General features: G+C 47.7%; 1 protein-coding gene and 1 non-coding gene across 2 annotated transcripts; both read left to right on the plus strand.

Moving 5' to 3' along the window:
- The first annotated feature begins 1,565 nt into the window (after window positions 1–1,565).
- LOC118902944 lies at window positions 1,566–1,672 on the plus strand. The gene has a single exon (XR_005021654.1). It is a non-coding gene; the product is annotated as a U6 spliceosomal RNA (small nuclear RNA).
- Window positions 1,673–2,279: 607 nt separating this feature from the next.
- LOC118901897 (tubulin alpha-1C chain) lies at window positions 2,280–8,911 on the plus strand. Its single transcript, XM_036865669.1, has 4 exons — window positions 2,280–2,436; window positions 5,243–5,465; window positions 5,608–5,756; window positions 7,830–8,911. The coding sequence occupies exons 1-4, from the start codon at window positions 2,434–2,436 to the stop codon at window positions 8,802–8,804; spliced, it is 1,350 nt and encodes a 449-aa protein (XP_036721564.1). The 5' UTR covers window positions 2,280–2,433; the 3' UTR covers window positions 8,805–8,911.
- The last annotated feature ends 7,034 nt before the right edge of the window (window positions 8,912–15,945 follow it).

Raw genomic sequence — 15,945 nt, forward strand, 5'->3', positions numbered from 1 at the left:
GTTCTGGGACCACTCTTCTCCCAGGTAGCTACTTTGGCTAGCCCCTCAGGACCTTCAAGTCTTTGTTCAAATCTCACTTACCATTAAGGCTAACCTTGACCATCTTGTTTACATTGCAACCCCCTCCCACATTCTCCCCTCCCAACACTCTCATTCCACTTTACTTTGCTCTGTTTTTCTATAGCACTCATCACCTTCTAACAAATTATATAGTTTACTTATTGTGTTCACTGTGTGTCTTTCTTCCCTATCCTCCTCTAGAACATTCACTCCATGAGGCAGAGATCTGTCAGTTTTGTTCACAAACTTTTTTCCAAGCACCTAGAAACTGTGCTAAATATATATTTGTGGAATGAATTAAAAAGTTGGAAAGCACTAATTAAGACTAAAATATCTAGCAACAGACTAAGATGCTAGTTATTCCAAATTTCAGAATATCCTGCCACACAATAGGTGCTCAATGAGCATTTGATGAATGAAGGAACTATGTACTGTAATTTGAAAAGGAATCTCTGCACATATTTCCACAGCCTCCATTTTGTGTGTATGAGTTGGAGTGTATCTTGACTTCTGCCTATTCAGTATCCAAAACCTATTTTGCCTTTTTCTACTTCAGGAAAAAGCCCTGTAACATATTCTACTATTCAATCACTTTTGTTATCTTTCTTTCTTTCTTTTTAATTGAAGTATAGTTGACTTACAATGTTGTGTTTCAGGTGTACAGCAAAGTGATTCAGTTATACATACATATACATCTAATTTTTTTTTTTTCAGATTCTTTTCCCTTACGGGTTATTACAAAATACTGGGTACAATTCCCTGTGCTCTACAGTAGGTCCTTGTTGGTTATCTATTTTATATATAGTCGTGTGTATATATTAATCCCAGCCTCCTAATTTATCCCCCCACCACTTTCCCCTTTAGCAACCATAAATTTGTTTTCTTTGTCTGCATCTGAGTATTTCCATAAACTCTGTCACCCAGAGATGGCTGCGGAATTTAAGAGCTAGGATAACATGATGAAGCTGCAGAGAAAGAAAAACAAATGAAATAAAGGACGCTTCTGAGGAATGAACTGTTGCAGGGATGGTCAGAGTGAAACTGAGCAGCACCCTTTGGGGCCCTCCCGGCTTCAAAAGCCCCTCCGTGTCCCCTGTTTCTTATCTGTAGAAAAAAGAAACCCAGGCCTTTCCTGAGTTCCAAAGAGCAGGCCCAAGCAGTTACTGATTAGGACAATAGAGTCACAGGACACCTAGTTCCTCCTGAAGGGATAAAGATAACAACAGCCTGATGCATATCTTTGAGTTGTTGTACAGAAACTAAGACCCCCACCAAAGTGGAGGATGGTAAATACAAGCCAACCACAAGCACATAGACCCCAGGCTAATATTATAATGAACTGAAAAACAAAACAACAACAAACCTGCTTTTGCACCAAGTGGAAGGAGGGTGCTGTTAGGAACCAAAAGGTTCATTTAAAAGAAGGTAGGTAAATAAATAAATAAATAAATAAATAAAAGAAGGTAGGAAAATGAGTAAAGAAAAGCAACAAAAAAAGGTGAGAAGTGCTCGCTTCGGCAGCACATATACTAAAATTGGAACGATACAGAGAAGATTAGCATGGCCCCTGCGCAAGGATGACACGCAAATTCGTGAAGGGTTCCATATTTTTATAACACTGAAAAATAAAAAAAAAAAAAAAAAGTAAGAAAAAGGGCTTCGGGCCGGTTCGTGGTAATTAAGACCTGGAATGGGGAACACAGGCCTTCTCTCTTGGAAGTCCCTCAGCTGCGAGGGGAGCGGGCGACGGGGCCCCGCGTAGGCCGGGCCCGGTAGGTAGCTGTGCTGCTGGGCCGCCCCTCCAGGGTCCGGGGTCTGGGGCCCCGGGGGCGGGGCAGGCAGCGGGAGGAGCCACGCTCCTGGGGCTCCCGCCGGGGCTCCCTTTAACTCGGTGCCTTTTTTCGCTTAGGCGTTGCCCTCTGACGCCTCCCGCACCCACTGAGGGCTGTGCAGACGCTTCGCCTCCCTTCTCCTTCTAGTCACCGTGTCCACCCTCCTTCCCACCCCACCGGCCCATTCTCCGGCCCCAGGACGCCTCCTCCCCTTCCGGGCTCTTGTGGCTTGTTCCGTAGAGTTCGTTTCGAACTTTTGAACCCACCAATCAGCGCCACGCGCCCCTCCTCTCTCCGCGGGCAGGGTAAAATCGGGCATCCGGCCGGGGACCTTGGGCTCGGAGGCGGGGCCGCGGAGGCCAGGGCGGGTCCGGTGACCGCCCTTCCGACACGTGGCCAGGGTCGGGGTATATAGGATACCTCGGGGCCGCCTCCTCTCTCACTACTTCTCCCCCGGACTCCTTGGTAGTCCGTCAGTGGGAGAGCTTCGTGACCGTCCCCTCGCCTCCTCCAGCCCCGCAGAACCCTACAAGTCTCAGTCATGGTGAGTGGGGTCCCCGGGCGGTGGCGTTGCGGGGAGAGTGCGGAGTCCGAAGGGGCGTCGGGACCCCAGTCCACGTGGGGCCACGTTCCGGACGCCTCCAGGCAAACTGGCTTCTGGTGGCCATGCGGAAAGCCGAGTTCACCCGGGATACTCCTCTTCCGGCTCGAAGACGCGGCCTGGGCGCTGCCCTCGGTGGAAGTGGAAAGCCCATTTATTTGATCCTAGATAGAGGGCACCCATCCCCCCAGGGCCCGCTACCGCCCCAGGAAGGCCAGGGAGCCTTCACACTGGCTCCCAAGGACTTGTGAAACCTGAAAATCCCTCCCATTTCCGCAAATGATCTCACTTTCCCACTGCCTTACGCACAGGACCCTGGAGCATCTCGTGTGCTCCCGCACGGTAGTTGCAAACATTTCTAGGCGTTGCCTCTCCAGCGCCCTATGACTCGCTGCTGAGTCATCTGTGGCCAGACTCTGGCGAGAGCTTTCAATTGCACCATCCTCACCTGTTGTCGGGCTCTGGGGAGCGCTTCCGTTCGCACCCATCCTCACCTGTGGCCGGGCCGGGGTGGGGTTGGGGGGGGAGCGCTTCCGTTCGCACCAAACCACCTGGAGGGATGTAGGCAGGCTCCTCCTTTGAAGGGAATTACTGTCACGTTGTTTAATCCTGCATTTCTCGTGTTAATTTAGTGGGGTGTTTATAGCTGAAGCTTTCTACTTACAGGTTTTAAAAAAAAGAGTCCATAAAGAGAGATTTTCTTATAAAGTCACAGAGTAAACTAGTACTGACAAAGTATTCTTAGTTTTAAAGAAACCTCAAATTACGCACAACTTGAGTATTTTCTATATAGCTTCCAGAGGTATTGGAAACAAGTATCTGAGGAAATATCTGTTGGAAGTCTACCTTAAGTAGGCCGTGTGTATCAAATGTTTCAAAATAATATCTTTTTAAAAAGCAATGCAGTGAATAAATAGTTACCTCTTTAGGGACTACCACAGTTATCAAACGTATGTCTGACTGTAACAACTTGCTTGAGTGCTTTTTACCAGGCAAGACCAAAAAGATACTGGTAAAAACGTGTTTCAGAAAGTAGTGGGGTAAGACAACTATACCCCAATAAAAAAAAGAAGAAGAAAAAAAGAAAGTAAGAAGTGGGACTGTTTAAAGGGCAGGAGAGCAGCAGTAGCAGCAGACCTATTAAGGCAAACACTGGTTAGATTAATAGTTCTTTTGGTTTTTTTTTTTTTAAACAAGGGACAGGGGCCGCTTATCCAGTTAAGGCTAGACTAAGTGACTCCATCACCGGTGTCTCACTTCATCTCCCGAGTGGCCAGGGGAGAGTGGAGGGTAAGCAGTGGCCACAGTCTAAACCATACCGTTGCACAATGAAAGAAACTCAAAAGGCTTCAGTAGAAGTGCTTCATTAGAATGACAGGATCATCTCAGATACTTTATCTCCTTGGGACCTGGGGCTGTCATGGACAGATCTCTGGTTCTCTCCTGCTTTCTAGGGCTGTGGACTGTCCAAAGTCCAGTTAAAGGTAAACATGATGCAGTTTTAAATAGTCATGGGTTCATTAGAACAAACAACTCCCCTTTCTCCCACAGCTCTAGAGCTGGGCAAGGAGAGGCAGGTAATAGTGAGCTTGCTGATGAGGTCAGCAGACCATGATTGTTTTATGGGGAGTGTAGGTGAGAAGGAGGGGACCATAAATCAAAGGTTGTGAGTGATTGGGGTTTTTATCTTGGGTTATGAAACTAGGCCCTTTGAGATCTGAGGTGGTGTTGAATTTTCTTTAACTAGATTCTTATTAGCAGTTTTTAAAAACTTGAAACCCTCTTATTTGGTGTTGATATTTGAAAGACCTCTGTCTCCAAAGCCGCTAATCTGATTTATGATGGAAATACAATAAAAATCCTTTTATTTTTTCTCTTAAGTCTGTGGGTATAGATTCTATGTTCACTGCCTTATTTTACTAAGCAGAAATGAGTTTGGTAACATCCTAGCATCGTTACATTTTTGAAATTATAGACGTTTCCACCACATTGCCAGAGATATATGTACATTCTACTAGAAGACAGCTAATTTCTTAAACTATTAATTAAGTCTTGGTGACACTTCTAGCTTTTATTACCATGTGTCTCCGTCCTCCTCCCACCTTCCCCACCACTCTCCCCTCAAGATGCATTGATAGTGAAGGAAAATGTTTTTCCTTAAGATTAAATTCTTCCACAGGGTTAAAAGGCTGCCTCTGACCACAGTTTTTAAAATACAGGTAACTGCTGCTTATCTGTTGTTTTCTCCATGAGTCATATGGCTGTAGTTTGCTGGTTTAAGCTGGTTTTAAAGGGAGAGGCAGAAGCTCTTATCTTTAAAGAATAGGATTAAAGAGGGACCAGAATGAGCTCTAGTTACACAGTCATATAGAGAATGAATCAGAGCTGGAAGGAGGAATTTTGCATGCCTTTAAGGAATCAGAAGGCATATTTCCCAGGAGTTGGGGAAAATCTATTGCTAGAGCAGCTTGTGTCATTCTGAAGGTAGAAACCTGACCTTGAACATCTAATGTGGCTACAAAGCGAAGGTCTGGTCCCTGGTCTTGCCTAGTAGTTCATTAACATATCTATGGTTTTCCAAAGCATTTTCTCTGAGTTAGGCTGTTGCTTGTGAAATAGTCCCTGGGCAGGAGTGGCCTCCAGAAAGGTGCTGATCTCTTCTGAAGGTTAATAGTCATTTACGGTGAATCATTCCTAAATGTCCCATCTGATGTGTCATATTCTGACATTTCCTTTCTTCCTCTCACAGCGTGAGTGCATCTCCATCCACGTTGGCCAGGCTGGTGTCCAGATCGGCAATGCCTGCTGGGAGCTCTACTGCCTGGAACATGGCATCCAGCCCAATGGCCAGATGCCAAGTGACAAGACTATTGGGGGAGGAGATGACTCCTTCAACACCTTCTTCAGTGAGACAGGCGCTGGCAAGCATGTGCCCAGGGCAGTGTTTGTAGACCTGGAACCCACGGTCATTGGTGAGTTGACCTCAGTAACCCCAATGAGATCCCGGGGGTCCGGGACAGGAGGTGTGTCCTGGGGGCTCCATTGATGCCCTGGGGTCGAGCAGCCTTGTGCAGGTTGTTAGTGATGGGTGGCTGCTTCGTTTTCCTTTTCCAGATGAAGTTCGCACTGGCACCTACCGCCAGCTCTTCCACCCTGAGCAGCTCATCACAGGCAAGGAAGATGCTGCCAATAACTATGCCCGCGGTCACTACACCATTGGCAAGGAGATCATTGACCTCGTCTTGGACCGAATTCGGAAACTGGTAAACGCAGTACTTTATTTAAAGTAGATGAGAGTTTTCTCTTACAGTTTTGAGAGACCAAACTACAAGAGTCATTCTTTGCACACTAAAATGAGCTTTATACTGCCCACTAAATAACCGGACTTCTAAACCAGATGGTCCTGAGTTATGGGACAACTATTTGGGGTGGGGATAGTGTTCTTTTGCCTCTTTCTGTGTCTTAACAAGGCAGATTTGGGCAATTTCTCATTCAGTGAGGGCAGTTTACCTGAAGTCAAGGTGAGTACCAGGACACCTTAACTGTTTTACTGACATTTAAGACCATTAAACATCCTTGTTCATATTAATCAGGCAGCTTCCCGGCTTCAGGCTGAGACATCCCTTTTTAGGTCATCTTAGTCACAGTGAGTAGGTGGCTGACTGGCATGTAACTAATTGATCAAACTCATAAAAATTGGACTGCTGACATATTATTACAGAAAGGTCATAGCAAAAGAAGCCAGTGTAACACTGACTAGAAATAGCTGACACTGGAAACTTCCAACAACACTGAAAGTGGAGTCAAGGGAGCTCCCTTGTTACAGAAGCAAGTATAAGTCATTGGAACTTTGAAAGTATTAAGATATAATCACAAAAAAGCAGTACCCTCGTTTTCCTCCTAGAGCTCAGGGCAGTGTGGACTGGCCCTGGGGCAGAAAAATCTAAGGCAACTATTCACATCGGTAAAGTTGATAAGTGTTCTGTTTGGATCATTTTAATTAAGAGTCTGACAATCAGATGACTCTGCTCCTCAGGCATGTGGGCAGCTTGTAAGTAATTAAAAATCAAGAATGAAGGGCTGGGTGGAATAGCTTGTCGGGAAATCACATTATGCTAAGCCCAGCAACAACTGGTCTATTCTAAGAAGAATGGCCTTACATCATTCATGGCTTCATACTTTTTCAGATGTTTATCATAGTCTTCCCAGCAAAACTGGGCTAATGGTTCCTATGTTTGCAAATCAAGCTTCAGCTACAAGTACTGACTTGGAAATCAGGACCTGCCTTTAGGGACAGATAAACCTAGTAAAAGCCATTGAGGGTTCTGGAGTGAAGTTCATTAACTACCAAAACAATTGCATTTGTCCTTGGTGTTATTGCTGTGTCCACATGAGGCTTAATGGGTGAAATTGGTAGACTAGGGTCTACCCTGGCATTGATCTCATTCAGAGTATGGACCCACAGGAGAAGTGAACTCGGGGCTCAGTAGAGAATGTCCACAAATCTCTGAGCACCTTGAGAAGTGAAGATTGTCAACAGAATACTTTGTTTGAAATGACAAAATCATCCTTCCATACAGTAGCCAGAATAGCTCAGTTAAGTGGTGGAAAGCCCCAGTGACACAAGGACATGGAATTGTGACAGTAAATCGCCTTTCCCAGAATGAATAGACTTTCTGGTAACTAGTGCTTGCTGTGCCAAGCACTGTTCCAGATACTCATTTAATTCTCAACAACCTGAAGTAGGTTACTATTCTCCTCATTTAATAAACGAGAAAATTGAGATTGAGAAATGAATTTGGTCAAAGTCACACGGCAAGGAACGGGTAGAGCCAGATCCAGACCCGGCCTTACTCCAGCACCGGGGCATTGGATCTTGGCTATTCTGTTGTGTTCCAGCTCAGAAAGCAGCTGCCGAAATCTGTAAGACATCCATTGTACGGGGCTGGTGGTCCCAGGCCTGCTGTTGGTAGCTCTCCAACTGATAAGAGGTTGCCTTTGTTCTGCGGTCACAGCAAGGGCACCAGAGGTTGCCCTCCCAGTCACCAAAACTTGAGCCCTGCATTCATTCCAGACCTCATGATTCCTCTGCCTGCAGAAGTGAAAACAGTTCATTCAAAATAGCCTTTTAACAGATCCCCTCCCTCCAGCTCCCAAGAGTTGATTGTGAAAAGTTTCTCTGAATCACTTAGCACTTAGAAGCTCTTTAGGACTGCTTTCTTAGCAGGTATCGTTCAGAAGATTTTTTTTAAAGATCTCAGTCAATGTGATTATGGATTCAAAGAAGTCATTGCACCTTTCACCAAGGCTAAAATTAAAACTCCTTTCTTTTGCAGGCTGACCAGTGCACAGGTCTTCAGGGCTTCTTGGTTTTCCACAGCTTTGGTGGGGGAACTGGTTCTGGGTTCACCTCCCTGCTGATGGAACGTCTCTCTGTTGATTATGGCAAGAAGTCCAAGCTGGAGTTCTCCATTTACCCAGCCCCTCAGGTTTCCACAGCTGTAGTTGAGCCCTACAATTCCATCCTCACCACCCACACCACCCTGGAGCACTCTGATTGTGCCTTCATGGTAGACAATGAGGCCATCTATGACATCTGTCGTAGAAACCTCGATATTGAGCGCCCAACATACACTAATCTTAACCGCCTCATGAGCCAGATTGTGTCCTCCATCACCGCTTCCCTGAGGTTTGATGGAGCCCTGAATGTTGATCTGACAGAATTCCAGACCAATCTGGTGCCCTATCCCCGCATCCACTTCCCTCTGGCCACATATGCCCCTGTTATCTCTGCTGAGAAAGCCTACCATGAACAGCTTACTGTAGCAGAGATCACCAATGCTTGCTTTGAGCCGGCCAACCAGATGGTGAAATGTGACCCTCGCCATGGTAAATACATGGCTTGCTGCCTGTTGTACCGTGGCGACGTGGTTCCCAAAGATGTCAATGCTGCCATTGCCACCATCAAGACCAAGCGCAGTATCCAGTTTGTGGACTGGTGCCCCACTGGCTTCAAAGTTGGCATTAATTACCAGCCTCCCACTGCGGTACCTGGTGGGGACCTGGCCAAAGTACAGCGAGCTGTGTGCATGCTGAGCAACACCACAGCCATCGCTGAGGCCTGGGCTCGCCTGGACCACAAGTTTGACCTGATGTATGCCAAGCGTGCCTTTGTTCACTGGTACGTGGGTGAGGGCATGGAGGAAGGAGAGTTTTCTGAGGCCCGTGAGGATATGGCTGCCCTTGAGAAAGATTATGAGGAGGTTGGAGCTGATAGTGTTGAGGGAGAGGAGGAGGGTGAAGAATATTAACCTGTCTGCTGTAATTTTACACTCTTGTCTTGGGACTGTCTTATTTGTGTTCTGTGGAGCTGCCCATTGTGGCCCTATCTTGTCAATAAAAGTGATATTTCTGTTTTCAGTGTCAAGCTGTATCAGTAAATATTTGCTCTGCTTATTCAAGGCCAGTTTGGGATGGAGGAGGCTGGCAGTTTCCATCTTATCATTTGCTCAGTGTTTCAAGTGGCTTCTGTGTACTGTGCCAAGGGGTTTGTCTATTTCACTTAGACCTGAATTGATGACTGGTTATAAAATCATTTTGTGAGGCAACAGGCTCACATTGGGCCAGTGTTCAAACTTCAATGTGGATGTGAATCTCCTGCAGATCTGAATCTGTAGGTCTGAGGTGAAGCTTCAGATACTGCCTTTTTTCTTTTTTTTTTAAAGCTCCCAGGTGTTCTTGGTCGGCTGAGACCATATGTGGAGTAGCAAGGGGTTAGGTAACATAGCTAATAAATGGTGGAGCCAAAATTCAAGTCGCCAGCCAGGCTGCCAGAACTATTGCCGTCATTATTCATAAAATATTGGAGTCATATGGGGAGGGCTTGGAATTGTGCTGATTTATTCCATACTTAGCCAAAACCTACAATGGCAGATAAGATTGTGCTTTAAGAAGTTACTGCTGGGGCTTCCCTGGTGGTGCAGTGGTTGAGAATCTGCCTGCCAATGCAGGGGACACGGGTTCGAGCCCTGGTCTGGGAAGATCCCACATGCCGCGGAGCAACTAGGCCTGTGAGCCACAACTGCTGAGCCTGCGCGTCTGGAGCCTGTGCTCCGCACCAAGAGAGGCTGCGATAGTGAGAGGCCCGCACACCGTGAAGAAGAGTGGCCCCCGCTTGCCACAACTAGTGAAAGCCCTCGCACAGAAACAAAGACCCAACACAGCCAAAAATAAATTAATTAATTAATTAATTTTAAAAAAATGCTACAGTCCTAAAAAAAAAAAAAAAAAACGAAGTTACTGATTGGGGACTTACCTGGTGGTCCAGTGGCTAAGACTCTGTGCTCCCAATGCAGGGGGCATGGGTTCGATCCCTGGTCAGGGAACTAGATCCCACATGCCACAACTAAGAGTTCGAATGCCACAATTTAAGATCCCAAGTACTGCAATGAAGACCCGGCACAGCTAAATAAATAAGTAGAAGTTACTGCTTGGAGAAAGTGGAGCAGGCCGAGACACAAAATTACAATAGTTTCAGGTTGTTATGGTGTTGGTCCTTGACCCAGTGTATGTCATTGGGAATATTTGAAGTAGGGGAATAATAAGGAAAACTGAAGGAATGTGTGTGTAAGAAAGATTGGAGAGGAGAGCTCCCTAATTCGGACCCTCTTCCGAGAACCTGTTGGAAGCAGTGTGGTTCTTGAGGGGGGGGCAGGAGGCAACTATGAGAAGATGAGGGTGGGGGAAGAATGCACATGAATGTGCGGGTGGCTGGAGAGTTGGTGATTGGTGCTCAGGGACCAGTGGTGTGGCCTATAATGTTGAACCGAGCAATGAAAAATGACAAGGATGATCAGAGGGCCAGGTCATGCCGAAGGGAGGAGCCAGCTTTGGTGCTTAGGTCCTGGCCTGAGAGGGGAGGCCAAACAAGTGGCAGGAGGGGGGAGCTGGGTGCAGACCTGTTCACCTGAGCTTATTCCGATGGTGCTCCGTTACCATCTTTCTTTTCCTCCTGGTATTTTCACCTCTTACCCATTGCTCACCTCTGCCCCCTTAGTCTTTAAGGAGAGCATTTTATTTTTTTAAATATTTATTTATTTATTTGGTTGCACTAGGTCTTAGTTGGGGCAGGTGGGCTCCTTAGCTGTGGCATGTGAACTCTTAGTTGCGGCATGCATGTGGGATCTAGTTCCCTGACCAGGGGTCGAACCCAGGCCCCCCTGCATTGGGAGCGCGGGGTCCTATCCACCGTGCCAAGGAGAGCATTTTAAAAATGAACATTCTGGGGCTTCCCTGGTGGCGCAGTGGTTAAGAATCCATCTGCCAATGCAGGGGACACAGGTTCGATCCCTGGTCCGGAAGGATCCCACATACTATGGAGCAACTAAGCCTGTGCACCACAACTACTGGGCCTGCGCTCTAGAGCCCGCGCGCCACAACTACTGAAGCCCGCACGCCTAGAGCCCGTGCTCCGCAACAAGAGAAGCCACTGGAATGAGAAGCCCGCGCACCGGAATGAAGAGCAGCCCCCGCTCTCCACAACTAGGGAAAGCCTGCGGACAGCAATGAAGGCACAGCAACGAAGACCCAACGCAGCCAAAAATAAACAAACAAATAAATAAATAAAATGCACATTCTGGGAATTCCCTGGCAGTCCAGTGGTTAGGACTTGGCGCTTTCACTGCCAAGGACCAGGGTTCAATCCCTGGTTGGGGAACGAAGATCCTGCAAGCCATGAAGCACACCAGAAAAAAAAAAGAAAAGAAAAAAAAAAGCACATTCTGTCTTGGAGCACAGCACAGCTTCCAGCTTGTGCTGTTTCGACTTTGTACTTGGAAGGGTCTTGCAGCATTCATCATGAGAGCAACCGTGGTCTTATGCCCTTCAGGGCAAGGCCCAGCCCAGCCCCATCCTTGAGTACGAAGTCAGCTATTGCTACTCAAAATGATGGGCCACATTCCTTCTGCAGCCTGATCATGGGAGTTCTGGGGTGAAAATGAGCCTTGGAGTGGCTGGTCACCCCAGCTGTACTCAGAGACCTTCCCAACCTGGGGTATCTGCTGATTGCCACAGTGCGAGCTCTGGAGGGAAGAGGACATTCGGGTGTGAGAAGGAACAGATAAATCATCCAGCTTCAGCTGGGCATGATACCCCACAATACCTGAAAGGTCCATTCTCTGAGCCCACATGTACCAAGCTGGGTGCCCTGAAATGGGATTCAGGCCTTGCCGATTATCATCCCTCAGCCTTCAGAACAGCCTGGTGGAAACTAAAGAGCCTGAAGCCCCTGGGCCGGTCACCCCTGGCCAGTAGCGAGCCCCTCCAATGACCTCTGTAAGCCTTACAGGTCAATTATCTTCTGCCAAGATGTGAAAAGGGTTGGAAACCTTTAAGCAGCCTCTACGGTGTGGCGGGGAAAGAAGGTGAAAGAAGAGAAAAAATATTCCGGTAGAACAGAGCCTGAAGAATTGAAAGAGCAAAGTGCCAGAGATTGGGGAGGGATCTGTCCTTGCAGTGATGATTTCTCCCTCCTGTGCTGGCGAGAGAGTGAATAGAAGTTAGCCTGCAGCAAGAACAAACATACCCCAAGGTCTAGGTCACTGCTTTGTGGATGACAATCATCTGATCTGCCCTTGAGCACAAATGGAAAGTCTGGGCTCAGAACTGCAGCCATTGCTGAGGCCACTGAGGCTTGATGGGGATAAATGGAGAAAGCCTAAGAGGGTGCAGCTCCAAGACTGGCTAGGGCCCCAGATTCTGGCTGTGCAGCTTATACGCTGCCCTCACCTGACCTGATCCGTGGAGAAATCTGCTTCCACCCCACGGAGGCTGCCCACCCTGGGAGAGGCCAGTGGGCACCCCAGCAGAGCTGTGGTTCAAGTTGGGGTGAGGAGGAGGAGAGAATAGCTGCGAGGACCAGTGTGCTGGCTGGTCTACCTGTCATCCCAAGTGTTTGGGAGGCAGCTGGCAGATGTCTCTGCTCCAGTAGGAATCTGTCAAACAGCCCGCTCTCAGGCCAGAGGTGGCCAGATGGGGTAGAGCTTAAAGAGAGCCTGTCTTCAGGCCTCTGACTTCTGGAAGGTGTGTGGCAGCCCTGCCTGGGGTTGTGGGAGGGAGGGGAGGAGGCTCTGTCAGGGTGGCAGAAAGACCCTTTCACGTCTTGGGTGTTTCATGATCTTCACTGCACCCGTGAGGTGATGTCATCACACCCCTTTCCACAGCTGAGGAAATCAAACCTTGGAGCGATTAAGCATCCAGCTTAAGGCTACAGAGCAAGTGGCTGAACTGAACTCTGAGCCCAGAACTCTGCCTCCAAAGCAGCACTCCACTCTGCCGAGCAGCCTCTGAGCACACGGAGGGGAAGTCGTCACCGTGCCTGGCAGCCTGTCCAGTTCTCAGGGAGAAGGGACACGGAGGCCAGCCCTTGTGTGGAGCTCTAGGTGGAACAGCTGTTGGAGAAAGGAGATCTCATTCTGCTATTGTGAGATCGCCTCCCAGGAGCCCCATTCCTGGGACCAGGTGGCAGCACACTGATCCAGAGGGGCAAAGTCAGCTGGTCGCCACTGTCCAGGCTGCAGCTTCCTAGTGAGGGGACCTTTATTTCAGGCCTCCTTCTGATCTCAGGGGGTCAATTCTCAGATCGTAGAGATACGGAGTCTGTCCTTGGTGGATAGCTGCTACCACCTGGCTGGACTCGTGCAGACAGGACAGCTCTCACCTGAAGCATGGCTCCCCTAAGCACTGGGGCCAGGATGGTCAGCTCCTGCCAACCAAGGTCACCAGGTGAAGCTGGCAGAGATGACCCAGGCAGATGGCTCCTGCAGCCCACTGCCACAGTATCTGTCTGGCAGTCACAGGGCAGCAGAAGGTGAAGGGAAAATACACCCAGTGTGTTAGGGTGGGGAAGGTTCCCATCTTCAGCCCCGTGGAGAAAGTCCCCTTTGCTGACATCTTACTAGCCTGTCACTGCCCCATTCATTGCAAGAGATTGGTGTCTCTGAGTTTGTCAGCCCTGACCAGGTTCTGGAAAAACTGTTATTTCCTCCTCTGATGGTCCCTCTGATTCTGCAGCAGGAGAAAACTATTCAGCAGCAGAGTCTTACAGAACTAGAGACATGTCTTCTTTAGTCATAATACAGGAAATGCTTTTGAACACTGGTCTCCCCACCAGAAGACTTCTTTTTCTCTCTCTTATAAAAAAGAGAACAGAATATAAAGCATTCCTAATTACGTGAGAATTTTGTCTACATTCACAAGTTAGTTTAATTCATTGGGGAGGTGGGTATAAGTACAATCTCATTGCTGTCACACTTCACCCCCTTCCCCCGCTCCACTCTCTTCTTATTAAATATTTCATTTGGCTCACTGGAGATGTCTAGCCCAACAGTAAACTAAAACTGAAATGTCTTTGACAAAGATAATCATTTCCAATTATACTATTATAACAATTATTGCAGTTTTTAAGTTTAATTCATTCATTATTTTTGAAGAACCTGTTTGGTGCAAGTCACTGTGCTGGGTTCTATAGGGAATATATTTAGCTCTTTTGTCCCCATCAGTTTTTAGAGACAGATCGCATAGGCACAGTCCTAATTCAAGGCAGTATATGCCGCATGTCAGAAGAGGTGGGCAATTGTGGCAGCCATTATCGCATATCTACCCCAAAGCCATTCCCAGCCAGTGGTTTTATTTGCCAACACACCCTCTGGGCCTCTCCACCACCAGGGCAAATCTTGGTCTAAGCTCATCAAGGTAATTCCAGTTCTCTTGCCTGGGACTGGTTAAGGAAGCAGCAGGTGATGCAACTATGCAAATGAGAGGGACGGTAAAGTCTTCTGGATGGGGGTTGATGGGAAGATATTCTTGGAAGAATTTCCTTGCTCTTAAAAAGGAACACAGCGGGGCTTCCCTGATGGGACAGTGGTTAAGAATCCGCCTGCCAATGTAGGGGTCACTGGTTAGAGCCCTGGTCCGGGAAGATCCCACATGCCATGGAGCAACAGAGCTTGTGTGCCACAACTACTGAGCCTGAGCTCTAGAGCCCGTGAGCCACAACTACTGAAGCCCGCGTGCCTAGAGCCCGTGCTCCGCAACAAGAGAAGCCACCGCAATGAGAAGCCCGCGCACCGCAGCGAAGAGTAGCCCCCGCTCGTGGCAGCTAGAGAAAGCCCGCGAGCAGCAATGAGGACCCAACGCAGCCAAAAATAAATAAATAAATAAATTTATTTTTTTAAAAAAAGGAACACGGGGCACTTCCCTGGTAGTCCAGTGGGTAAGACTTCTTGCTCCCAATACAGGGGGCCTGCCTTTGATCCCTGCCGCAACTAAAAGATCCCGTGTGCAGCAACTAAGACCCAGTGCAGCCTAAATAAATAAATATCTTAGAGTTAAAAAAAAAAAAAGTAGCCTGCTTATATTAAAAAAAAAAAGGAACACAGGGAAAGGATTTTCTCTTTTGAACCTTTGACATTATTTTGTGAGCACATGATACTTGAAGTTGCCACAGTTATCTTGTGACCACAACTGCACAGATATGAGGGCAAAAGCTAACATTCCCAGCCTAACAGAACAGAAAGATGCAAAGAACCTGGGTCCTGGATAGGATGTTGAGCCCCTCAATAACTAGTCCTGAAACTTCTCTCCCTCTGGATTTTTCATCATGTGAGATAATAATCCTTTTATTGTTGGGTCATTTTGAGTTGGGTCTTCTATTGCTTCCTGCCAAAAGTATTCTAACTAATATAAAAGCCTCATGCAATAGTTCATAGAAGCGTTTAGTGAAATAATAAAAATATTAAGACTCTTTTAAAATTGTATAATCCCCTTTCCAATGCAAACACTGGCCTGGGAGAGTAAAGATTCCACGCCTCCCTTCCTTTCTTTGGTTTTTGGCCTTCCTCTGTCTGCAGTGCCTGGTCAACCAAACTGATCTGCTGCTTCCTTTCAGTCTTTCCAGGAGTCTTGGATGGACTTAAGCCACAGATTAAAAGCACACAGAAAACGTCTGCAGGCCTGAAAAACCTTCTTCCCTTTTACATGCAGCGGTGAATGGAGCCATAGCCTGATCTGTGGATCAGAAGACATAGATACCTTCTGATACAGAAGACCAAGGAGGCCCACTCTGGAAGAACCAGCCAGAAGGAGCTCAGCCCCGGGGCAGTCCCAAATCTTCCAGAGCCTAAGGAGCTTTGAGCTGCCCTTGTAGACAAGGGGGTGGCACTGGGGGGCTCTTGGGAGAGGGACCAGGCCAGGTTCTGGGGGCTCCAGGGTATGAACAGGGGTCATTTGACCAGTTATTCTCTTGTGTGGGGGGCCCTTGGATCCTTGAAAGGAAAAAGCCTGAGCGGCTTTTTCTCCTTCTCTGGCCCATTTGGTTTCTTTTACTCTCCCCCACTGCTCCCCTCTCTCCCCACCCTCATCTTCTCCCTCCACTTCCATTTCTCCCTTCCCTCT

This window comes from Balaenoptera musculus, chromosome 10 (assembly GCF_009873245.2).
Source record: "Balaenoptera musculus isolate JJ_BM4_2016_0621 chromosome 10, mBalMus1.pri.v3, whole genome shotgun sequence".
In the NCBI taxonomy this organism is placed as follows: domain Eukaryota; kingdom Metazoa; phylum Chordata; class Mammalia; order Artiodactyla; family Balaenopteridae; genus Balaenoptera; species Balaenoptera musculus.